Raw genomic sequence first — 27,537 nt, forward strand, 5'->3', positions numbered from 1 at the left:
GTTCTTGCTGACAGGGTGAGAAAACAGTATTCTGCGGGTGTAATCTTCTTGGGACGCCCCCTTTATGGCCTGTCTCTGACCGTTATATGGAACTTTGCCTTCAGTTTGGAGATGGTACTAGTGTTCACTCCAAACAATGCCACAACTTGGTTTTGTGGAACACCAGCTTTAAGTTGCCCAACCGTTGGGCCCTATCCAGATCAGTCAAATGTGGCATGCTGATTCTTGAAGCAGACATCTACTGACCACTGTAGCAGGGCCCATGCTCACAGGTGCTGCCAATCAGGCACCTGATTGGAGCGCCTGGGGGTACCAGAAGCTCAAAACAAGAGTCAGTAGCAACAGCAAAATAAGCCTTTTAGCATTGGCAGAGAAGATTTGGCACATTTTTCATGGGTGCAACCAACATACTCAGCTCTGCTGCTCATCCCACAAATGCATGATCCTTACAAATGTGGCATCATTTAAAAGGGTAATAAACAGGCTTTCCAACAGTGTAAGATTTATTACCAAAAAGCATTGTTACAACAAAGAAATAATGTACCAAACACAAATTTCCTTACTTTTTGTTCTAAGTTTATGTAGCTCTGTTATCTACCTAGCTCTGTTGTCTATATAGCTCTGTAATTTATATAGCTTATGTAGTTAACAGAACTATGTAAGCTATGCTTGTTGCGTTGGAATGTTTTAATGGAAATGAGCTTTTCCTTTATAGCAGACTGTTACTCAGTTTAATTAAACGCTATGTAATCAGGTTTTGCAGGTCAGGTTTAAACTTTTGGTATCCTAAATCTTACCTTACTCCTTACCCTAACCCTGAACGAAGGTTTAATATGATTTCATTTTAAAAGTTTTATTTTGTATTTACATTCTGAAAGAGACAGTGTCTCAGATGAACAGTCTGTGAGAGTGGCCATCAGAGATGTTCAGTCTGCAGTCTTAGGCCCCGTATCTGATTGTAAATAACTAATGCCTTGCTTCACAATGTTTTTTTTTTTTTTATCCAATTTACTTAAACAGATTGCATCAATAATTGGAGACCCATATTCTCTTTCAGCCACTGTACATTAAGGAAGATCTTTTTTCACTGTACAAGCTCCTTGAGTATCAGAAGAAGCTACTCAGTGCTTTAAGTAAACATTACCTTACTTTTTACAGTTACTTTTTTGTAGATTTATAGAACATTACTTTTACTTCTACTTCAATAAATTCTAACCAAAGTTACTCTACTTTTACTTGAGTACAATAGTCTGGAGTGATGATATCAACAAAGGAATGTAGATGCTAATCTGCAAAGAGGATGGAAGAACAGGGATGCTAGCACTGCTAGCACTGTCCCGCATTATGCCAACCAACTTCCCAACGTTACAGGGTCAAGTTTGTTTACAGGCACAGTGTGACGTTGGCTTACAGGAAGTGTTTCCTTGTTTTAAGACTAGTCGACTAAATCGGTTTTAACTTTTGGTAACTGGATGTGAAATATTTGCCTGGGAACATCCCTTATAACATGTTCATGGATATTTGGAACACAGGATGTTCTAATTTTAAAGCTGCAAATGGTTTTAGAATATTGATTTATACAGAAGGTATGTTGCACTGTGTTATCAAATGTAAGGCAGATCTTTTACTGTACTGTATCATCCTTAAGCATGGATATGGGACACTGTGTTTGCAGCTTATTTCCACATATAATTTATGTGCATGTAAGCTGCTTAACACACAAACACACACATCTAACCTGACGCTTCCCACTAAGTGAGGCCAGACGCCGAGCTCAGAGGCACACTGGGAAATCTTCCAGAATCCTCCTCTACTGGCTGCTGTCCTCCAGCCCACAAACACACACACACACACACACATGGCTTGCAGCCATGGACATGGTGTCCATGCCTCACTGTCGGCACCGCCTCCAGCCTGCTTTGCGTCTTTGTGCATCATGCAGACTAAAGAGGGAGGGAGGACTGAGGGCTATTACACAATCTGAGGGACAGACTGGATGAAAATGACTGCGAGCTGGAGTGATGACATTTAAATAAAAAGAGCAGAAGGCTCGAGAGAAGCATCAAGAAAGGGGACATGAGGACACAGATATTCTAATTATACCAGAGAATTGAATACACTGTTCTTGTTTGCCCTCTGAGAATGTGAAAGTTTGAGAGAGACTTTCTGAAGATTTGAGAGAGAGTGTTAAAAAGCGATAGAGGGAAGCAGACTAGAAATAGTACACCACGGGCATGTTTAAGCTCCTTCCTATTGGTAAACAAAACCACAGTCCCTCTCATTGTGAGCTTTTTATAGATCAGTGCAGAAAAGAAATGTGCACTGCATACTCTGTACTATCTGAAGAAAAATGACAAATCTGTTGGTAAAGCCTTCTCAGTTTTGCCTTGAATCCAAATCCTGCACATTTCTGAAGAGCAAAGAGGTGCAGGTATTTAGAGATCAGCCACACAAGCACTACTTACACATGTTGGGTTTTAAGTAATAAAAATCTCTTTCAAACATATTTGAGGGTAAAAGGGACTGTTGAGTTGACCTCTTAGATGTATGACTGTCACAATCTCTCAGACTCCATCCAGCCCATCTAAACTTTAAGAAAGACTAAAATAGACCATAATGGGTTAATACACATTTCACCTAAAATACTGCGACCCATTTTTTCCCTCGTCCCCTTCCCTCAAGACATACTCTGGGTTTTGTCACTAAAACTTGTTCAAGCACACACTTCACCCTAGGCCTTTGCAGCTTGATGAGCAGATCTAAATATAAAAGCTTATGCAGAGTTTCATACATAAACATGACATCTCTGCTTAGTGACGAATAACCCACCACATTTACCCCTCCATATCTGTAGTGACACAAATGCAAACAGCAGTTCTAAAACAGGCGCTAATCTTAATACTCTGGGTAAAAATAGGGCTCTGAGTCATTAGTATTTGATTAAACTATAACAGTTCTATATAAAAACACCCTAACTGTGAGGGTATGTTTACTGTAAGTCATGTTGAATTCGGTGTCAGTACTCCGGAGCATAAACAGATTGTAAAAAGCAATAAGTGTGTTAAACTTAAACATCTAGACAATAAGCATACGTTTGAGCAAAGACGTCTGCAGAGTCAAGAAGGCTTTCAAACAACATTCAAAGTGGATATACAGAGCAGTTTATCCTGGGCCGAGAAAAAAAAAACAGGGGGCTACTGGCAACCCTGTCAATTAATATTTTTAGATTTATTTTTAACCCCAGAAAGTGTAGAGATTTCTATCTCAGCCTTTCAGTCCTCAGTACCTGCCATCATGGAGTCCAACAAAACTCACTTCTCCATCTAAATGTTGAATTGATATGAAAAGCAAGGTGACTATAATTACCTAAAACTAATGAAATAATGAAAACTAAAACCAAAAATATTCTTGTCAACTGAAAGTGAAATAGATACAAGGCTTAAAATGATGTGAAACTGTTTTGTGAATTTGCAAAAAGAAACTAAACTACAATTAAAGACTGAGTTTTAGTCTTTAAAGCGGACATATTTTACTTTGGTTGGCCCTTTAGGGTCTCACCCATATACTGTAGAAAGAATTGGACAAACCCTGTGTGACGTCAGCCGTCTGCTTGCAATAGGTGGACTCAAACAGCTCTTGAAGCCAATCTGCGGGGGGCTTCCATGTTGAAATTGTGGTCTCAACCAAACTTTGGATCAACCTCACAGCCCGCCCACTAAGCGCAACTTCCTGTCAGCTAGCTAGTTAGCATTCTGGTTGACAGAAACTTAGCCTCTGCCTGTCCAGCTATCTGTCAATCAAATGAGACGCGCCAATCACTCCACAGTGAGGTTTTTCCTCAATATAATCTAAATCACTGTGGTACAAAAAAATTCATCCCCGTACAGTGAGAGCACATTAGGTAATGAGACACATTTGTTTTTTTGAACCAGGCTGTAAACCAGTTTATATGTAGTGTAAAAACCAGCTGTTTAACAGACGGGACTTCTGGTGTTCCTGCAACCAGCCTCAAGTGGACACTTGTGGTATTGCAATTTTATGCACTTCCGCATTGGCTTCATTTTCAGGACAAGAGGTTGCTGCTTGGTCTAACCCCTGATTTTAACCCATATTACAAACAAACTAAAACTCACCAAGGAATGAAAACAAAACTACAACAAAACATATAATCACCCACTAATAACTAAAAACAAGCATTTAAATATTCAAACTAAACTGAAACCAAAATGTTTTTTTGTAAGGAGCACAATGACCCATTCAAATATACCTGAATGATATAGATCCTTGAGATCCCTTCAAAAATGTTTATTTTTTATTTTTGAAAATAATTTTTGGGCTTTTTGTGCCTGTATTCAGAGAGGAGCACAGTTGATAAGAGTTCTGAAACAGGGACGAAAGAGTGGGGGATAGATATGAGGGAAAGGAGCCACAGGCTAGACCAGAGCCCTGTGCTGCCTGGAGCAACTTAATCACTAGGTCAACTTTGGCACTAGGCCCCAAAAGTTCCCTTTTTCTCACTTTCCCCAGAAATGTAAAAATACATGAAACCACAATCAAAGTCAAAGAAACAAAAGCAATTCAAACTTAAAATAATTTGTGTATGAATGTGTGTGCTACTTACGATCTAGGCCGTTGACGTAGCGAATCGATACTTCACAGTGCCCCCACACGGCACTGACGATGGGATACAGCCTCTTTCCTTTCAGCCCTCTAAAAGCTACTCCCAGATATTGTCCGTCTACCATAAAGCTCAAAGTTCCCTCGTCCATGTCAAGTATAACTGTCAGAGAGTCCGGGAGCACAAACGACTCATCCGGCTCCAGGAAACTGGGGTATGTGGGTGCTGATGTGGAAACTGGGCGATTCTTTCCATCATGATAAAGTCTGTTTCGACCCAGGTCCCAGCCCCACGACTCAGAGTCCGAGCCAACCAGTGCCGTGTAGCCCACTGAGTGTAATGGTGCTTCAGCAGTGCCCACGCCCACCACAGCGTGGGTGCCTCGCTGTCTGGCTGGCCAGTGAATCCTCCAGACATGGAGGCCCCTGGTGTAGCCCACCCTCCCTCGGATACAGTCTGTGCTCTGAGCCACTGGATGCCGGTGAAAGGTCAGTTTGTCATCCTCCTTAACAAAGACATTTAGTGAGCGGTCGTCGGGGTTCCAGGCATGGCGGAGCTGGGTCTCAGAGCTGGCTGAGGGCATGTCCAGCAGTAAATCCAGCCTGGGTGGCCGACAGAAATCAGGCCCTCGAAGTTCACGGCGGACTGGACGATACGAGGGCTCCCCGCGTACATCCACAGATTTGATACTGCCAGAGATCTTCTGGCCCATTGTGGGAGGGTCCGAGGGAGAAAGGGACAGAGGGGAGGGAGATGGATGGACCAAGGGTGGTAATGAGGGGGCTGGAGGTCCTGAGGTTACCTCATGGGCGCAGTGGCGACACGATGGACCCTTGGCAGTAAGATGCTGTTGGACACGCTTGCTGTCTTCAACCAGGAGGAGCCACACTCCTAAAACACACAGAATTAAAACATGAATATTAAAGACTGAGTTTTATGTGCGTGATGCTACCACTCTCATTGATAGTTGCAGGAATTCAACTGAGGCAGCCCTACCTAGAATCTGGATTCCAGATTGTGCTGCATTTGGTGTGATAAGTAGCACTTAGTGGTATTGACACCATACACTTGAGGATAACAAGTGGACAAATATTTAATATGAGTCTAATATCAGGTGAAAGTGCAGGAAATAAATCTGGCCTAAAAACTTGCCAAAAATTGTCTGATGTGTTACCAGCTTGATGAAGAAAAAAAATATTGGAGGGCAACTAATGCTGTCGGCCTACTGCAGTATGTCTTTCAAGAGACATTTATTGATGATTGGCCAATGCAAGACATTTGAGGATGTTGCCGTGAATGAAGGGGAAATAAAATTGATATTTTTAGCCCAACTCTGATATTTTTAACTATATGGTCAAATCTTTCTAAAATTACTTTACATACAGTCAAAAACAGAACTACAGTTGCTGCAGCTCTACTTGTCTTAAATAATGTAATAATTCAAAGACAAGTTTCTCAAATACATCTAACTCAGAAAGCAGCTGAAACTGAGGCAGAAGTATTGAATCAACGTCGCTGGCTTCCCTCCAGAGCTGCAGAGAAAAGGGGAAATGACAGTGAAGAAGAAATAAAGGATGAACTTCTCTTCACTCCAGAGAACTATTTCCTGTCTTCATCTGAAAGTTGGAAAACTGCACAAACACATAACTGAGTTCCCATGAGTGAAGAGAATCTTCATTCTTGTCTTCAACAAAAAAACAGTGTGTAATACAAAGAGATCACACTTGGTTTTACATGTGAGCTGACTATTAAACAATTACAATGACCTTTACAGCCAAAACAGACCGATGGAACAGACAAAAGTCATCAAGAAACCCAAAGTCCACTATTTCTATAATCAAGTAAAGAATGTCTAGATGCCTTTTAAAATGCAAGTAATAATTGCAACCAAATACGGATAGATAATAGTAAACAAATATAATTAACATGCTGGTGGGATCTGCAGAAACATGCCTATTTCAGTCTAACTCTGATGCTGCCCGTTGACAAACATCATCCACTAAACAGATGTAAGACGTAAAAAGAAATAATAATAGGGTCCTTGCACCCTCTGTGCTAAGGCCCTAAAAATTACATATGTGTGCATTACATATGTGACAAACGGTTACATGGTGAATGTTGTGTAGTGTGTTTCTAGCTGTGTAACTCAAAGGACTTTTATATACTACAGGTCATACTTGTCCATTCACATCACATTCATTCATTTGATGGGGGAGACTGCTATGTAAAGTGTTCATCAGCATAAGTTAATCCCATTCCTACACATTTACTGGAGCAGCAATTGGAGCAATTTAGGATTTATTGTCTTGCCCAAGGACACTTTGAGATGTTACTTTGGGAGCTGGGGAATAAACCCCTGATGTTCTAGTTAAGACACAACCAACTCTACAGCTGAGTTGCATGAGCCTCATATATAAATAGATGAAAATAATTAGAGATGCATTGATTGTAAAAAATCAAATCAGTGCTGATTTTGTTAATGATGTTAAAAATGTTTAATCAATGGCTGATACTTGGGGCTGATGCTTAGAGTTTGCAACAAACTGCGGGAGACCAGATCTTGTTAAACCCCGAAAAACCCACGTGTTTAAACACGCCAAAAAATCGGCTCCTGTTGGCAGTGGGAAAGGCTCTAATCGGCATTCAGACCCAGTTCAACTGACCCTGCAATGGACACAGGTTTTTATCGGCTCACCTCCGATCGGCTCCAGTGGGAACGTCACACCCGGGAGAACATGGGATGACTTTGGCGTAACGTGCCTACGTTTATATCAATACAAGTAATACATTTATGTTACTTGCCTGTTGTGATCTCATGGATCCTTTTTGTTGTTGTTGTTGCACAGAAACTGTATTCTGTCTGCTGTGCGTTTAAGCCTGAAGCAGGAGTTTAAAGGCAGAAGTTTCGCAGCATGGCAGCGCAATTTAACGGTGCATATAAACACAAAAATGCCCATGTCATAAAGAACGTATCCACTGAGGATATGTATTTTTTTCCCAAGGACAGATTTGGCTCATTCAGCCTGTTAAAATCTCATGGATTAGCTCGTAAAGCACCAGTCTGTGCGCAGCTGGAAAGAAGGATCCTTTTCAAACAATATAATCTATTAACCTTTCATTTATTCATTTATTTATTGCATTATTTGCCTCTTGGAAATGATCACATCGATCCTCTTTTATTGTTTGTTATTACACCGAAACTTCAGCCGGTCGGCTGCACATTAAAGCCTGATGCGTGCTGCTGAAGGAGAAAGAATAGGCAGAGGTTTCCAACACGGCAGCGCAGTTTAACAGGGCATTTAAACACAAAAATGCTTGTCTAGCTCACTCATGTCATAATAAAGATATCTGCTGGAAGCTAAATTTTTTTGTGAACAAGTCAGGCTTCTACAGCCTTGGATTTCTCATGGTTTATCACATGAAGCGCAGCGCTTCCTGCGTAAAAATGCAGCTGGAGAATGGGAGACTTTTCTATTTCCTTTTATCATATATTTGCTCCTTGGAAATGACTATATATATTCTTTTTTTTAGTTTTCACCCTTAAATCTCATTCTGAAAACTGCCGTCTCCTCCATCAGCTGTTAAGCCGTATGACAGCTGATAGAGGAGACCGGAGTTTGGCAGGCTGAAGTTTCTGTTTTAAATCATTAAAAAAGATCAATGTTTGTCTAATATTTCCAAGAAGCAGCTAGATGTGAAAAATTGAAATAGAAACATTGTTTAGAAAAGGTTCTCCTTAACTTTATTTGGCTGCGCTCACAAGTAGGAAGCGCTGCGCTTTACTGGATAATCCATGAGAAATTCAAGGCTGTAGGAGCTGAATATGTCAGGAGAACATTCATTATTCTCAGTGGATATGTTTGTTATAGAAAGACTGAGCTAGAAAAGCAACGTGATGACATCAGCTTGACGCACCAGAGGGAAAAAACAGCCATGCAGCTCGTCTGCCGGCGATCAGACCCGGGTCTACTGGCAATGGGAAAGGAGTCACTTGCCAATTGTTAGCAGGTTTACCCGCATTTAAAAAACCCGCTTTTACATGCTAAATTTAGCGGGAAAGTGGTATTAGAGTCCTGGTTGAAACTTACTTCTTCCACTTGAGAATTATGGAGAATTGTTTGTTCCTGAGAACTTTCAGTGCAGCAGATTTTTTTTTTTGCAGCCTTCCCATGATCTGTACCTTACAGCAATCCTGTCTCTAAGGCAGTTCCTTATGGCTCATGGCTTGGTTTATGCTCTGATATTCTTTGTCAGCTATGAGGCCTTCTATAAAAGAGGTGCATGCCTTTTCAGATCATGTCAAATCAATTTATTTTACCACAGGTAAACTCCAGTAAAGTTGTAGGAAACGACTCAGGGAAAATCCAGAGAAATAGGAGGAACCCTAGCTAAATTTCCAGTTTTGTTGCAAAGGGTCTGAATACTAACGTTAGTGTGATATATGTTTTTTATTTTTTCATACATTTGCAAAAATGTCCAAAACTCTGTTTTCACTTCGTGTTCATGGTGTACTGGCACCAGGCTGCAACATAACAAAATTGAAAAATAGTAAATGGGGGTCTGAAAACTTTCTGAATGCACTGTATGCATGTTAAATGTGCATATATATGTCTGTTTTATTATTATTTTATTCAATATTTTCACATGTTCATGTGTAGCTATGTTTTAACAACCATGAATAAATACCTTTGCACACAAGATAGTTATTGTATACATGCAAGTCTTGAATCTATAAATGTTAATTAGATGTAACACACAGAACAACTCGTAAGTGCGTTTTCTGTACATTTTATATAAAGCCTTCTTTAGGGGCTGTGGTGCAGTGCATGGAAAATTGTTGCCAGTTCTCTATGTATACTGCATATGTCGCTGCCAAATAAACCAATAAAATTTAAAAGTAGAAAAGCACTCGGAGAGCGCAGACCTCTGCCATTAGCCCTATCTCCCAATAGTAAAGAATCCTTTAAAAAATTCCTGGATCCAGACGGTGATCCAGATCACTCCCAAAATCTCATCAGTTCTTCCTTAGGCCATTTCTGACATTTCCTGAAAAATTCATCAAAATCCATCCATAACTTTTTGAGTTATGTTGCTAACAAACTAACAAACTACCTTAATAACTAACAAACCCTGCTGATCACATAACCTCCTTTGCGGAGGTAAATATCACCCGTTCATACAAACATCAACTGTTAGCTTTCATGTGGGCACAAACCGATGTGTGTAGCCAATGTTAAACTGTTACATCTGTATATCCCTGAAAATAATGACATACTGACATGAACTACAAGATAATCATCACTGACTTCCAGCTGGATTTGTGGCTGAAACATATCAAGAAATGCTGAAAAATTCGACCAAACGTGACAAAAGCCAAAGGACTTTAATAGTGCAATATGGTACACAGCACTGTCACTGTTTAAGCTTGAATATATTATTTTCTTTGCCATGTGAAGCCAAAATCATAACTGAAACTGAAATTGAAATAACATTCCAGCTCCAGTGTCCACTCAACTTTCTTGGCAAATAGATTCAAGTCCAAGTAAACAAGTATGATGCAATTCTTCATTTATGTAAAGGAAAAAGTAACTCAAACATGCCAGTCTGTGCCTGAAGCTACATCCAAACACATGAGCAGAGTTTCCCTGAATTTTCAAGACTCTTCCCAATATACAGTACTGACGATTCTCCTCCCTCATTCACTCTTTCCTACATGCAACTTCTCTAATGTTTGTCTCTCTCCCCTATAGTTTCTCAGGAAAGACTCCACATGGTTCTTCCAGGGAAAGTACAGTACAGCAACTGGGTCTGACCTACCAGGGGAAGAGGGAGTGTGTTTAAGTATGTGTGTACAGAAAAGGCTGAAACATGGAGAGAGACGTCCCAAAAACATTATGCCTGCAGCTCTGGCTATCACCAGTGGAAAGGCAACAAAAAGGGGTAAAAATAAGGTAAGATTTGGTCATGTTACAGTGCAACTGATAAAACACGCATAATGAAATCAGGATGCCTCTGCATTAATAACTAAAAAGGCATCCGTATACTATTTCTCTTCATGTATAGGAGAAAGTCACAAGGTTGTTCTGTCAACACGGTTTCTTTTTAAACTGCAGATGCCCAAAAAAGTTGTCAATAATTGAACCTATCAAAGGATTTCAGTTTTTATTGGTCTGTTAGCTGCAGAAGCAAACCTTAAACCACATCTGGGAGCTGCAGCTCGTCTTGGGTCATATCTACCTGTAGCAGTTACAGCAGGAGACTTCACGTTGCGAAAGGTGGCCTTGATTTTAACATGACTTTAACATGACTTTTTTAACACGATTTATCAGTGCCTATGAGCTCAAGTTAAACCATTTCAATTCAAACAATTGAATGAATCCCTACAGGAGCAATTTATTCAGATCAGCTTTGAATAAAAACATAGATGAAACAAACTGACAACATTATATAAAAGTTAAAAATACAAAACAAGATAATAATACTGATATAAATAAGGCTAATATGTTATTCACATTAACACTGGACTGTGGACTAGTTGAAACATGTTCTGTGAAGTGACAAATCACACTTGTCAGTTTGCCAGTCAGGTAAGTGACTGTTTTGCCTGGCAAACGTGCCTGCCTGACTGCATTGGTCCAACTATGAAGTTTGTTGGAGGAGGGATAATGGTGTGGGACTGTTTTTCAGGGTTTGGGCAATGCCCATTATCTCCAGTGAAGACCAATCCAAATGCTTCAGCATACCAAAACATTGCGGACAATGCTATACTTCCAACTGTGTGGCAACAGTTTGGGGAAGGCCCTTTTCTATTCCAACATGACTGTGCTCCTGTGCACAAAGCAAGGACTATGAAGACAGGGTTTGATGAGTTTGGAGTGCAAGAACTTGACCGGCCTGCACAGAACCAAACAAGCACCTGTTGGATGAACTGGAACAGAGATGCGAGCCAGGCCTTCTCATAAAACATCAGTGCTTAACCTCATTAATTTACTACAGAATGGATGGGCACAAATTCGGAAAATATCCCAAAATCTTGAAGCTGTTATAGCCACAAACAAATGACAAAACCTTTACAAACTTTAAAGAAAAATGGGAAAAACCAGGTGCTCAAAGGTGGTCAAAGTGAATGAAATGTAAAACAGTGTTAGTTGCTCCTAAAAAATGGTGGAAATTCTAATTTAAATTGACATATGTATTTAAAATCAATTCAAACAATGCCTTAAGCTGGGGAAAGCACTGGTTTAAACGTCACAAAAAAAAAAAAAAAAAATTAAATTTTTTGTTCTAAAGGAGACCTGAGTTCTAGACAGAAATTTAATGACTGACAACATGATAAATGGGCAGCAGCTCTGAGGACAATGCACCAGACTGAGGACACACACACACCTGCTGGCAGAGGAAGTCATTTGTAGAACACTATCTCCTGACCATAACCCATGAAGAGTGACAAGCTCTGCATTTCCATATTAATTAATTTACACCAGCAGACATGACGCACAAGGCCATTTCACGACGGATGACAGGAATATTTATCACAGCCAAACGCTGGTATCAGCAAAGACCAACCACTGAGGCTACTGACCACTCAGTGGACATGAGTGAACTTGTACACATACATGACAAATAGGAGCCCTGCTGTTCACATGTACACATTTTGCTGCAAGCCATAACCCATCAGCAGGTTAACACGGGGTCAAACTATTAGGAGGAAAGACAGAGAGGGGTGATTCATGGGGATCGGAGAGAGAAAATGTGATAAGAGAAATCAGTCACGTTTTAGACCTGCCTTCCAGATTCATAGTGGCCTATTAATTCCCAAGATACATACAAAATGACATAGACAGATGTCTGCAATCTAATAACCGCCATGCCAAGACCACTCATGTCTAAATTTGGAGAGAATCTAGCATTATTAAACCAAGCTCTTACAGCCAGCTCTTATAGCGCTCTAGTATACGCGTTTTTCTGCATTAACAGGTTTACAGTATGTGTTTTAGGATTGTTATGTTTAGGAACTCTTCTAATAAGTAATATCTGAATGAAACTAACTGGTTTAAAAAAAAGAAAAGCAATGTCATCAATGTCAGTATTCCTCTATGTCACAGTTTCAAAAGGTGCAAACACAAAGGGTCCAAACTCTTCTCACTGAGGGCCACATACAGGAAATAAAAAGGCTGATTCGCCTCACAATTAGTAAATTAAAGTTAAAACCATTCCAATGCAGGTTCAGATATTCTTGGTGACTAAATATGTGTCAAGAAATATAGCCTGCATCACATCCATGCAAACGCTGCAAAACTGAAGGATCGATGGTGCTGGAAGATTATTTGTATCATATTCACTGTAACTCTGACCTTATGATGGTGCAGATGGAGGAGCAAAGGGTGTGATCTGTGCTGCCATAATCCAGAAGTTTTTGTTCATCTGAATGCAGACTTTGTCATTATTTTGTTCATCCATATGTTGTCTCTTATGGCCACGAAGAAAAATATCCTATGAAGTCTTGTCAAAATGTTTTTTTTACAGAAAGACAGCAGCACTGCCTAAAGTCAACACTAAGAAGTATAGTGCTGCTTCATGTTCTTTTACAGGAGTTTCATTTTAGCATTGACTATGGTGGGAATAAAACAGACTGTGAGCCATTGTTGGCCCCCAGGCCATAGTTTTTCCACCAATGCTCTAGGTAATTTGAACCATACCCAAGCACCCGGGACTAGGGGTGCGTAGTATATGCAGTAGACGGTACAAATGATATAAATTTGGCCTACGGTAGAGATTTGGACTCTACCGACCAATTGCGAAAACACTTGTTAATGACGTCATTGTATCTGCCTCAGTGTGGCAGGCAAAAACACTTGTTTTTTCCTCTCAAAGTCTGATGGCTGTACCGAACTAAGTCAGTGTGCTGTCTCTGTCAGCCTGCCTGGGGCTTTAACACAAGCTAAGTGCTGCTTTGGCTGGTCTCAGAGCCCAGCGCTGCAGCTCTTCCTCTTACAATGGCATAAACAACAGTTTTAAAGTCTATTTTAACTTAGGATTTCTTTTCTAAGTCCACAGTGAGTCAAAGATTCAGGCTGCAATGTTAAATGAGGTCAGAAAAACCGCTGTAAGCTAGCCATATTCCCCCGTATGGCTGCCAAAGCTAAGCTAACTCAATGCTAAACACAATACTTCTGTCAAGCTCTTCAAAATATAGGTCTGCGGCTGTTATTTTTCTGAAATGCTTTAATTGTGAACGCCTTCACTAGGAAACATGTTCCAGTCATTAGCAGCTTAACACACCTCATAAGGTTAGAGATCAAATGCAAAACTTGGAGTGCAATTAGACAGAAGTAAACTTAGAGAAACTTAAAAAAAATACATGTTTTCTGTGTTCCTATACTTGGAGATAAATTGAGTATGCCATCAAAGGTTTGGTTTAAGGGGAGAAGGGGGTTAATAACACTTGAATTTGGATTAAAAAGCATTATCTCTTTTTAATTTTGTAATACCATGATATAATACCGTTATCATCAGAGGCAAAAAAAATACCGTGATATGATTTTTAGGCCATATCGCCCAGCCCTACCCGGGACCCCCAAAGTCAGTTTGTCTGACCAGTGTAAGACCTACATACTATGCATGCATGGTGCACTTCCATAGCCCTTGGCATAGATTGAAGAGTTGTGCTTCAGCATCATAACATGGACATGATGTATAACTGAAGCAAACTGATGAGCCATCTTGTATAATGGAGAAGTCAAGAAGAGTCAGAGGGCTGTATCAGACTAAAATGACCAACAAAAAGCTAGTAAAGTTCTGTTCTCTATATTGTTTTCCACTGGGCTAAAACCCAGACTATGCACCAGCTAAACAAAGTTATGCACTTGTGTTGCATTATGACACTGGGATTTGTACATGACGTAACTGTGCTCAGGCCTGCTGGGGTCAGGACTACTGGGAATGTAAAGGCCAGCTTAGACTACATGAATTCAGACAGATTTAAGCCTGACTGCGACGTCACAGCTCGTCATCAAAACTCGGCCCGATTTTGAGAGTCGGGAACGACAAACCGTCTAGTTGTGTGAATAATTAACGACGCGGCCAAGACTCCTTACTATTCCTCACAACCACGATTCAACAAGACTAGCATGTCAGAATTTTTTGTACATCTGACCTGACGTCAACGACGTGAATCCTGACATCTAACAACAGGAGAACATTTGCTCTTCATCTTTGCATCATCATTTACAAGATTTACCACTTTTATCCCCTTTTATTCCTAAAACTATGTGAATTTTGTTTTTTTTCACGCTATCACATGCATACCTTAAGTTCTATCTGAAGGAGAGCCAGTCCATATCGTCCTCCTCTTGATACATCCATACTTATTATCAATAATCCAATCGATTATTGCTTCTTATTTTCCTTTATGGAGCAAAAGACCGCTACAATCACACAGAGCGCTCCTGTTGTAGAGTGACTGACACTCTTTGGCCCGCCCCCTGACAACCTGTGAAGACGCACTCAGTCGCGGAGACGGTGGTGACGTCAACATATGCTGAGCGGTCTGGATCACTCTTGTAGTGTGGCCAGGCTGTCGGCCAAGACGGGACAAGATTTTAGTCGCATAGTCTGACATGGTGCCGTCGTGAACGACCAAAACATTCGTGTAGTCCGAGCCGGCCTGTAGCCGACAGGAGACTGGAAAATCTGTGCATCACTGGGGGGGTAGCTGGGCCAGTGTGAGTGCAACCTTAAAGGAATCCGGTTCAGTTTAAATAAAAAAAGGGAAACAGTCAAATTAGCGGGATTATGGATGCATAAGTAAAATTAGAGATAACAGATTGTGTTTTGAACAAAAGAGAGAGGAAGTGAAGAAATCCTGTCAAACTGTCTACAAAAAGAAAAAATGTTGGGGATTTTTTGAGGCCATCCACATGGAGGTGCTGACATAAAAAGGAACCTCCAGCTGGTGTTCATCAAAGTTGAAAACAGCTTCACTCTAACCAGCAGGGCTTTTTGTGCACTCCTAGGCACAAAGCTTTTACAATCAAACAGGGTTACCACCAATTTCAAGAGATCATTTCCAGGACTTTCCTTGGACATTTTCACAGACAGTTGAGCTAGTATGACAGGAACACATCGTGCCAATACACCACCTTTCTTTTGAAGTCTGATTCAAAGGATATGCAGTCTGCAGCTATAACAATGTTTTCTTATGTGCTTATTGATCACAGCATGATTCAAACACACTTCAGATGTATAAGAATACATTTTTACTAATAGATGAGCATTACAATAATGATTTGTCTTCTCATTTTCCTCTCACATCCCCACTTACTGTTGTTCTTTTAAGTCTGGCTTTGTTTGAATACTCTAATCATCACTGCATTTATTAAGAGCAATTCAGGCTCCAAGCTTAAAAATGCCCTGTAAATAAAATTCACCATTATCTTTAACGCTAATCTCCAGTCAGTTGGTCCATGAGTTAGCCAACGAGCTCTGATCTATGCTTCACAGAGAAAACACCTACAGCTCAAATAAAATCATCTCTCATCTGAAGTAGTATTGATGACAGATGCTCAAGTATCTACAGTAATCACAGTAGGTCGAAATGTGGGACTGATAGAACAAGAAGGCAGGTTTTATTTATCAACCAGGGGAAACTCAGTTTTTGGATCTGCTGGAACATTCTGCACACATAGACCAGGAGTACACAAATATCCGAGCACAAACAGAATCTTGTGGACACGCAAAAACAGAGAGGTCAGAGAGAGGGGGCTGCACACCATGGGAGCCCTTGAGCAGAAGGGGGTTTGGTGCCTTGCTCGAGGGCACCTCAGCAGTGCTCAGAAAGTAAACTGGCATCTCTCCAACAACAGGGAACCCCTGCAGGGAAAGAACATGTGAAGAAGACCGGCTTATATCAACCTTTTTAAAAAAACCTCTGTAAATTAGGAGAGCTGAATTGAAGAGGTGGTAGTACCATAGCAACAGAACAACAAGCCAGTCAAATGTGCACATGTGGAATACAGGTGCATTTAAAACATCAGAATATCATGGGAAGGAGCAAAAAACCCACATCAGCACTGCATGACAATCAGCCTGCAGCACTGCTGAAGTGTTATAGAGGCCGGACAGGGGATCGTTATCCTACAGGATACCCAGCTAGCATACTAACCTGTCATGTCTTCTTCTCCTTGGAAAAGTCTGTTTCTCACTGAGGTGCTTGGTGAGCTTTTAAGTGTTTGCTTGTTGTTACAACACTATTTTGTAGTACATTTAGTAGAGCTGTGCATGTGTACATTACATTATCAGGCCAACAATTTGATTTAATATTATGGTGCATCACGATTTATCCAATGCATTCTCCATTTTCTAGCTCTCATTAAAAGTAATAATTTCACATGAAAAATCTTAACAATTTTTTTAAAACAGTGTATTGAAACAGCTTAATATTTGACAGTATAAATAATTTTTCATCAATGTATAGGTTAACTTGTTTTCTAAAACATTTAAATGATCAATGTTACATACACATATACTGCTTCCATCTTTTCTTCTTTCACATCTCTTATTTAATGAGAGAAATGAAGGTCAGATCATCCTGTTAGGATTTAGAATCCGTCCTTTTTTTGCCGTCGTCTTTTTTCATTCTCCTAGGCTGGCTCAGCCTCTCTGCACTCTGCAGAGTTTATGGTGCAGAGCGCAGAGTTTTTCCAGGTTGATCCACCAGCAAAGTCTATTGGTTTAGCAGCGTCATGAGTGACAACTACTACCCCAGACAGAAAAAGGTGCGTCATTTAAAGTAGACTAATGTTGAAGTGCACTGAAAGCGGCCCCATTTTGAAGGGAAACAGGCTACTACATGAGTAATTATGGTAGATCCAGATGCAGATGGAAAATACACAAGGTGCATCCGTCTGCATCGATTATGAGCTGATTCTGCATTGATGCTGAATCGTCGCCTATGTCCGCATCATGATGCATGATTATTTTCAGCACCATTAAAATTTAGCATACAGGTTCAATATGTTGAATCGTGTCTGCTCTGTGGGCTGCTGAGGATATCAGCGGCCCATTCTGTTCACATGTACAGGGAAAGGAGGTGGATAACTCACTGTTGTTGCTAGTAGTGGACATACTCTTCTCTTGTTCTGAGGCTCACACTGTGTAAAACTTAGTGGATGATTGGAGCAGTCTGTTTCACCATCGACACTGTTCTTTCCTTCTAGATCCACATAAAACTTTTTAGTTTTCCCAGCATGCTTAAAACTCCATGGGTCACTTACACCGGAGCCCCATTTGACCTACAAATAGTTCTGAACACCAGGAAATCCAAGTACTATACCATTCTGAATGAAAAGATATGAAAAGTACAGAAATTTTAGTACACCATGCAACACTGCTATGCAGTAATATCCGCCTGTTCGTGGGGCATAAAGAAGAATCAATATCATTTCCGTTTGTATATTGAGCTTAAACACCCCAAAATCTTCGCGATTCATCAGTAATTATTGGTTGGTATAAAAATGTACAAAGAAGCACTCTCTTTTGTGGTATATTTTGTATTTTTTTCTATCACAGTGCAGTAGAGAAGCGGTACAAACCAAAGGCATTGCGTGCTATTTCTCTCCCACTTGTGACTTTAGCTCCCTTCTCCTCCACTCCTCAAAACAAGAGACCTGAGAGTGTGCACAGTAATTTGCTTCAGCTCTGGGTGTAGGGGAAACTGAGTGAAAGGAAATATCTGAGAATGATTAAGGTACAACTTGACCAGAATCAAAGATTTTATCCTAGTGAAGAGAGGCAGTGACATGAAGGCTGCTGGTATAGAGAAAAAACCCTGGTAGCATTTTAAAACATGCAGAGCCACACTTAGCAAAAGCAACCCCCACCCAAACAGAAATGTAGACGTATGCACACACGCTTCACTTCAGGGCAGACAAAGGCAGACTGTTAGCAGAGGGACTCTGAGGTTATCAACAGCTCAAATTCACAGATGCCATTATCAGCACACTGGGGCCAGAACATCAGCAGGGAGCGATGACGACATCCACACGGCCATGTGCGTATGTAGTTAAGTGATCAGTCAAAGATCAGCTGATAGGCTGTGAAGAACTCAAGTGGTTCACATTTGAGGAACAATACCTATTCCATACATTACCTTTTGGCCTACAAATATTGTATGGAGATAGTTTAAATGTATTTCACTGACACTAGACAACATTGCACAGATTCAAGTACTCAGGTGGCTGGAAAAAGACATTTCCAAGTATGATCAGGCTCAACCTTTAACATAAGGTGAAAGGCAATGTGATGAGATGGACCAAATATATCAGTCCATCTTTGTCTGCATTATTTATTTGGGCTTTTCTCAAGCTCCACCACACAGAGGGATTCTGGGTCCCAATAGTGAGATAAACATGATGAAATCTCCACTCATCAATTCAAAACTTTGATCCACTGGTGACACAAGTCCTGAAGTCTGAAGACAGAGTCTGCAGACTGATTCAGAGCCAAATTAGAACTACAGTGTCAGGACTTCAGGCCCATAATCACACAAAAATACATTTATATGTAATATTCTGTAAGAGCATTCGACTAGAACAGGTATAGATCCCAGGCCCCGGAGTTGTGGAATAAACCAAAATTTGATCTCTATTACAATTAGAGCTTTCCCATTAACCCTGTTGAAATTCTGGGTAGAGTCAAAAACTCCTATCCAGATATATCCAGATTAAACTGAAGGCCATGTTTGAAAAATTTGTACTGTCAGACCCACTGATGCTGCTGCTGCTACTGGGTAACACAACTACCCCCCCCCCCCCCCATCTGAATTTGTGAAACAGAGGCCTGTAGAGGACTGTAGCTGGGAGGTATGACCTGGAAACTCAACTGAGACCAAAGCATGAAGCCTTAGCAAGAACAGATAATAGAGCAGAAAATTAGGATTTTACACCTGTTTTTATGAGGACAAGACCAGACCATTTTTATATATAGCGTTACTGTTAAGCCTGAAAAAAAAACCATTATCACTCCAAAAACAGTTGACTATTGAAAAATACAGCATCAAATTTGAAATTGTAAAACACAAGTCCATTGATCTTTATGGGTGTAATCATGTTTTGAGACTAAAAATGTGACTGGATTTAGATTGTGTGGACTCTTTCTGATAAGGCAGGAATGTTTTTGATGTTATTTTATGATACGGAGAGAAAAGGAGAGCTGTCAATGGTGAGCTTTGGTGCTTTTATTATTAGTTTGTAACCTGGCAAATACATTAATAGTGGCTGCTGTGGGAGTTTTACTCTGGAATGTTATCATGGCCAGAATCATGAGAATCAGTTATCTAGTGATGTTTAACACATGGTTTACTTATGATTAGTCAATTTGTAAATAACTGAATAGTAAAAAAAATCTGCTGGTAGATTTCAGGAGTATACGCAAAAGGTTTTTGTCGTATCAGCATTTCATCCACATGGAAAAAAGCTGCTTTGGAAGGGCTTAGGTGATACTTTTTGAAACTGTGTCCCAGAGTGAACAAATCTGTAACACTCACCGTTTCACCTCCGTGTGGACAGCCAACCCCATCTTTCTTGAAACAATTACATCACACGTGCTGCAGAAGCTACTTAGCTTATTATGGCTTTTACAGCAAACCTGATGCTCCTTTACCACCAACCAGAAGGGCAACCAGGAGAAAGTTTTGGGCAGTTTCCATAATCTTTTTCTCTCTTTTGATGAATTTACATGGCATTACAGCGCCACTTACAGGCTTGGCATTTATATATATTACAGAGTTTTCAGTTGTTTTCAGTGGTTTGTTGCTTACACGGACATCTCCTGAAACTATCCTGTTTTCACGGAAAACTTTTTCAAAACAAAATGCAAAGACATCGTTTTCGTCTCCGTGTGGACAAGGCTTTAGATCCTGTCTTTGTTTATTTACTCGGGCTCAACCTGTAAAATTAAAACCAACACAAAACGTAATTAAAGCGAAACTAAAACAAGTTTGCAGAACAGATACCAAAATAAAAAAGAAGCAGAACTCAAAGAAATGGAACTAAAACCAGCATGTCTTTGGACCTTTGAAATTAAACAAAGTACTGAGAGGAAATGCTATAATGGACACAGAGAACATGCAAACTCCAGACCAGGATTTGAACCTTCTTCCTGCGAGGTGCTTCATGAACCACCACACCTGCCCAGCAGCTGCATTAGCAGTTCACTTATTCTGATTAATCAGTAAAGTTAAAAAAAAACTCCTCTGACCAACTTCTAAGGGACACTGAGCCAATTTGATGTGTAATCACAACAGACAATTGGATGGAAACATGCCAAAATTACTTTTGCGTTTTTTTTACATTTCAAAATTAGCTTAAATTTGCTGGACAAGTAGAGTATTGTTGAAGCTGCTATGACCCCTGTTTACACTGCAGCACAAGCAGATTATGACTGGTTATGTCAAGAGTAAATACAAGTTGAGAATGAACTAGCCTGGTGTGTCAGCACTGCAACAAACCCGCAAAGTATTCAATCATGTGTCACTCCCCCGCCCTTCAGTCACTCACGTGTGTGAAATGCTACACTAATGGTCTCTTGCTAGCGGCTACAGCCAAGCGAAGGTAACTTGGAGAGGCAGACTAGAACTGCGACTGAACACAGATGTGTATTTTTACACAAAGACCAAAACAAGAAAGATGTGAAGGTTAAGAAGTAACAAACACTTTCTCACAACCAAGAAGTATTTACACTGAGACTTCTACCAACAGCAGCTCCAGCAAATACCTAAACTTTTCAACACGCTGAATTTGTTGTTTCTATTATTCAAGGCAACAGTGCTTCGGGACACGCAGACAACAAAAGAGAGCCGTAACACAATCGCACAAACTCTTGGAAGCTGCCAGCACAGAACAACCTCAGCAACAGTTTTACCAACAAAGAGACAAGAAACCTTAAAAATGTCCCAGATGAGAAGGAGCCCAAACCAGAGGTCAGCACACAGAAGTGGTCTGAGACAGGAAGAAACTTCTTACCGTGAAAGCATTTTTCCCAACAGCCAGGCGGCTCTCACACAGCAATGTGAACACACTATCACAGCAGCCAAGTCCAAGAGTGGGAACGCTTGCTCCTCAGTCTGGAGTCCCAAATGAGGTCAGTGTGCAGTCAACAGCCAGACGAGTGTGGGACAGGGCAGAGACCAAAAAAAAAGTCTGTGTGTGTGCGGGTGAGTCGATGAGTTCCTGCTTGTGACGCAAAGATTGAGGGGGAAACAGCCTGTCCTCAGTTCCCAGCTTAGGCAGGAAAACAGCTGCTGGAGGGAGGAGGGACGACAGGGAAGGAGAGAGAGAGGGAGGGAGAAGGGGAGGGCTTAGTGTGGAGCACACTCAAAGTCTTTCCCAAGCAGTACAAAACCACCCACTCCCACAGACGGTGGAAATAAATGCAGATAAACACACAAACACAGTCCTCCCACATTTGCAAAACTGCCACTCATTTCCACTTTGCATTGGGTCTGTCAAGGATGATAGTTTAAGGAGCAGCAGACCTTCTGAAGTCTTTGTTTTGTGGCAGGGAAATTTCAAATCTAGTCAAATCTAGCATGAGGATTAGGTGAAGGGTTTACAGCAATTTCAGCCATCATGTGTTTACAAAATCACATTAACAAGAACTACAGTTCTTGCTAATTTTGCCAATTTTTTCCCATAAAAATACACTGTTCAAGAACCTGCCAGTGGCCCACTATGTTTGCTATGGTGTGCTGCTCATTAGCACTTCAAGGTGCAAACAAAAGGTGTGTTTTCAGTGTCTTAAAGCACTTTTTGTGTGTATGAAAGGAAAAAACAAATAGAAAAACCTCATTAAGAAAAAAAAAACTGCCAAGATATAATGGACAATGCCTGAGGCTTATGAGGTGCACCTGAACTGTAAAGAAAACATCAATAAGGAGCTCTGGAGAATGAATAAGCAAGTCTAAAGCTATTCAGTCATCTCAATCAGCTTCTCAACAGTACACAAGCTGCTTCTGTCTTCACCCTTCAAAATAAAAGCCTCAGGGACATCACTATTAACCAGAGATAGTAAGTCTAATATAGCAGACACTTTACTGACACATTGCAAATAAGAACTTCATTCTAAGGATGTTCGATACCATTTTTTCCTTCCCGATACAGTCCCGATACCAAGTTGTTGGGTATCGGCCGATACCAAGTAATGATCCGATACCAGTCTGAACTTTCTGAAATGACTGTTCGGACTAGCAAATTATTTTAGACCTATGTTTGACTCAGAACATGGCTCAACAAATAGAATCATAATGTACAGCATCTCTGTGACCCTAAAGTTGTTTTTCTGCTGATTATTGAGTTTTGCTGCCAAATATTAAAATAACAATAATACAGGGGGCTGCATCACAGGCTCTCTCTCTCTTTTTTTAAATACAAACTTTATCGCACTTTTCCAAATACAATATAAAACTTACAACTCGCATATTAACAACTGTTGTGTACAGATATGTACTTAATGTATACAGTTGTATAAATCATAGAGTGCATTGAACTCTGTTTCTCCTTTCTGCTATTTTTTTGCAGCATCACATGATTATGGATCAGCCTGCTATTGGCAGACAGACACTCACGAAGAGAAACAATATGGCAGTTAGCGTTCTAGCTAGCAGTAATTAATGATCGTAATTTAGTTAAAATGGATAAAAAGACATTCAATATCAGGTTTACTGGTGTGGATTTTATTATTTAAGTCCCCAAAAGACACAAGTTCCAGGCTCGCTGAAAAAGTTGCCAAAGCCATCCATAGTGTCAATGGGAAAACACAACGGCTAGCTTCATGAGGAAAAACAAGTAAGAAGCAACGGTTTATGGTTCAAAAGTTATTTAACTTTTTATTTCTTTCCTCATTTTTATGTCTGTTTGTTTTATCCAAATAAGACAGGCATAAAATCATCACAATACAACTGTTTATTTTCAATTTGCAATGAGTCTACAAAATCCCCATTATATTTTTCAGAATAGTTAAGCTGTTGTTAGTCCAGTAGTTCTCAACTGGTGGGTTGTGGAGCAGGTTTCAGTGGGTTGTGAATAGGTGTCTGAAAAAGAAATGGTAGCAAAAGTCCTGAAGTCCTTCGTGGACATGCATTGATACCTTTTATTTAACCCTGTTTTACTATGAAATTGGGTAAATTTGAATGTTTGGTCAATATTTCACCTAATTTTTCTCCTTTCCTTGCAGTGAATTAAGCTACTTTTCCCATGATAATAAAGTCATTTCTCAAGATCTCTGCAAAATTGGCCAAAAATTTACACATAATGATTGGAAAAGAGGGTGTAAAACTTGTCATTTTTGTCCCATTTTTCATATGAATTTTTGTCCAATCATGCGCCAAACTGCAACATATTCACTTAACTTAACATGCGTTGTTGAAAACTTTTTTGGAAATAAGGGTTGCAATTTGTCATGAGAGAGACTGGTGGGTCCTGCGTCTAGACCAGTTGGGAGCCACTGAAGATCTAATGGAGTCTATCTCACAGGCAAATCCAGAGAAGAAACTGGAGCAGACGATTTCCTTTGTTATTCAATCAGTTGCAGAGGACTAATGCCAGTGTGTCTTAATAAGAGTGTGTTTAACTCTTATAATGACGCAGTGCACACTGAAACGTATTTCTGCTGCATCTGATTAAATTGCAAAAAGTGACACATGCGCCAGTTTCTTCTTTGGATTTGCCTGTGAGACAGACTCCATTGAAACATCTTTGGTGCATTACTGGTCCTTACTGTGAGAACCAACCCCTACCTGTAAAGAGGCTCAAGTGCAAGGGACTCCTTTAGTCTACGCACTGGCGTTAGCCCTCTTCACCTGATTGAATAGCAAAGGGACTCTTCTGCTGAAGTTTCTTCTTTGGGTTTGCGTGTGAGATAGACTCCATTGGATCTTTTATGTGGTAGACTAAACCAGTGGTTCTCAATTGGTCTAGCCTCAGGACCCACCAGTCCCAACAAATTTCAACCCTTAAAAAATAGTTGTGTATGTAAATTCACAATCACAGTACTGGGGTGAAAAAAAATGTAATTACATTATTTCCCCAATCATTCAGCCCTACTCTACAATAATTTGCACTGTCATAAGAAAATGCAGACCCATGTAGGGTCCTATAATTTCTGTGATCACAGAGCTGCAGAATGGGTCAATACAAACAGAACCTACTGCTAAACACGGAATATCGTGGAAACGACTTAATTTGACTGAAATGCTGTTTTTATGAGACCCAGGAGGTTGCTAATAAATGGCACAACCTCTGCATCACTTCACAAACACTCCCTGCCCCCTCCCAAACAATACAAGCATGTCAAAGCAGCTGCTATAAACACCAACAAAAAACATGATTCGACTCAGCACTTACCACAAAATACAGAGCCAAGCACTTCCTGAGTGACGCCTACACATCAGGGGTTAGGCTGTCTTTAATTCTGTCAACATACTGTTTATTAGAAACATAAAAAATACATGTGATGACCACTTGTTGTCCCAAAGCCACAAGAAAAACAAGGAAGAACAATCCTGCTGCTAATGCTAACCAGGCCACCATGCCCCCAAAGGATTCAAGAAAGAAGTTTGCTAAAGATTGTGTGTGCCAAGGCTGAGATCCCATCTGAAAAGTTAGCAAAGCCGGTTCTATTTCTAGGAAGCACTGCAGACTGTTTAAAACCGATAAGCCTGATTTTGTTTGTAGTGAGAGCAATGTTATCATAATGCAGTATTTGTTTTGACTTAAAGTTCTGAGGAAAACTGAAAAATACTGTGTGACATCAATCAATTGAAGTTTTATGTATGAAATTGGTAGAAATTATATTCCTTAACATAAATAACACACTCTGTTTGATGGTAAAACTAGTCTAAAAGGTAAAACATGTAATTCCAAAATAATCAAATTGTGAAATAAAGGAATGAGAAAAAATAAAATATTTCATAGAGCCCTAGAAGAGGAGTCAGCGCTGGCAGATACACAGTATTGAATTTCTCTTACAGCTCATTTCACCTCACCAAGCTCAGCTCAGTGGAAGAACTAAATATGGCTTTCAGATGTTTGTGTACAATAAAAATTGTTTTGACAATTTACCCCACCCAGGCAGTCAATCTTCCTCTCTTTTCAGCACTGACACACAGCTCTCTACCTATATATGCTAGATTCCCTTCTTCTCATCTTTCTCTCCTGGGAGAAAAGAAAGCTTTCCTCTACTTTGTAACACCCCTCCCACTGTGCTAATGCTCAGCAGCATTCCTCTCCTATTCAGCGTGCACACTTCCTCTCAAAGACGGTTTGATGCTGGATTCTACATACATTAACACAACAGTAAAGACTAGAGATTCAACTGTACAAAAAAATGCACTCTCACTACATTCATAACAGATTGAACAGCTGCCGCCCACACTGGTGCAGCTGCAGGACTACCTTGTTTTGACTTGGTCTGGTATGAGAGCAACAAGAGGCTGAATGACCTCTGGGCAGGAGCAGAAAGATCGGGCAGGAACTACACACCACTGGCATCTGTGAGTCTTGGGTCATTTAGGGGCACTTTTCGTTTAAAAAGAAGGATAAAAACAAATCGCAGTCTTGTGACTTTTATGGGGAACAATTTGCAATAAAACTTAGGACATACGATTCCTCATTTTAATCCCTGACTATGAAACCAAGAAGCATGAGGGTTTATTTTTAAGGTAGATGTAAAAATGGTCAAGAAAACCAAATGAGATTGGTCAAATGAAAATGTAGGTATTCTAGGATTCTGACTTCTAATCAATTATTTAAAGAAGTGCTGTACTACTGAGAGGAAGGAGACAGATTGAGAGTGTAAAAAACAGTGTTTTAGAGTAACTAATATGCAGGAGTGCATGTACAAAATGACTCACTGAAGCCTCATGATTCTCAGTTACTTTGTCTGCATCAACAGAAGGAGTTCCTGTTTAGCTGCTTTCTTTTCGTTTGTAACCCAATTAAGGTTAACAATTATGCTAATAGATTTACTTAAGGATCTGTTCTTTGCTATGCTTTCACTTTGCTATCTAAACTTTCCTGAGACTTAATCAACAGACATGACAGACTACATGGAGCTATGTGAGCAATCATTGTGACCGATGTGATGATGTTGGAAGGAAGGGGGGCGGGGCTTGATTACACCCAGAAAGAAGACTGTACACAAACCTACCTTATTTACTGTACTACACTGAATTTGTCTATACAAACATTAGGATGAATAATACGTGAACCACCAGTCATGCATTCATTTCCAATTCCTCCAACATTTCCCACTTTTTCAGTCTGCCATGGTGTATCTATCTATGATACATTTCAGTCAGGAACACTCTCGTCATACATTTAACAATTTCATTGCAAAATTGGATATTCAGTTTTACTTTGCAGGGAAGGCTCTGCTCAAAAGCTGCTCCATTGGTTACTCAAGCAGTATGCTTTGACTTTATGGAGCGCGCAGCTAGAAACCCCCATGTGGATTATGACAATGTGTACTGAAAACGATAAAATGATCCATAATGATCCATAATAATCCATAGTAGCATGAATCTGAATATGATGGTACAAGTGTTTTGCTATAATGGAGGAGGCTGGGGTGGAGGAGGTGAAGCGTTGCCAGCAGCATTTATAGAGGAATTAGTCAGAAGTGTGTTATTTAAATACACCACTAAGTTGAGAGAAAGAGCTGTGATTGGCTGTGGGAGCTGGGAGGTGGTGACTGGGATCAGCTGGCCATCAGTTGATCACGGCTGACTACCATGTCCTGCATGAACTAACGTCAAGCTTCATCACCAAGGAAGGCATGTTGTTACCAGAGCTCTAAAAATTATTCTTCTTTCATTGTTGCATTGCAAAGCACCAACTTCATTATTCTTCTTTCTTGTTGCCATT

The 27,537-nt window shown here is 40.2% G+C and overlaps 1 protein-coding gene across 3 annotated transcripts in view; it reads right to left on the reverse strand.

The window, feature by feature from the left end:
- The window catches only part of LOC121525882 (SPRY domain-containing SOCS box protein 4-like), a 94,584-nt gene that overhangs the window by 22,651 nt on the left and 44,396 nt on the right, over positions 1 to 27,537 (reverse strand). The window contains exons 3-4 of one of the 3 annotated variants that reach the window (XM_041812096.1): positions 21,640 to 21,914; positions 4,622 to 5,509 (exon numbers count right to left, since the gene is read on the reverse strand). In XM_041812096.1, coding sequence (XP_041668030.1) covers positions 4,622 to 5,330 — 709 coding nt within the window. In that variant the 5' untranslated portion in view covers positions 5,331 to 5,509; positions 21,640 to 21,914. Of the gene's footprint in view, positions 1 to 4,621; positions 5,510 to 21,639; positions 21,918 to 27,537 lie in introns of all 3 variants that reach the window. The other 2 variants (XM_041812088.1, XM_041812080.1) reach the window with 2 other exon arrangements.

This window comes from Cheilinus undulatus, linkage group 2 (assembly GCF_018320785.1).
Source record: "Cheilinus undulatus linkage group 2, ASM1832078v1, whole genome shotgun sequence".
NCBI classification, from domain to species: Eukaryota; Metazoa; Chordata; class Actinopteri; order Labriformes; family Labridae; genus Cheilinus; species Cheilinus undulatus.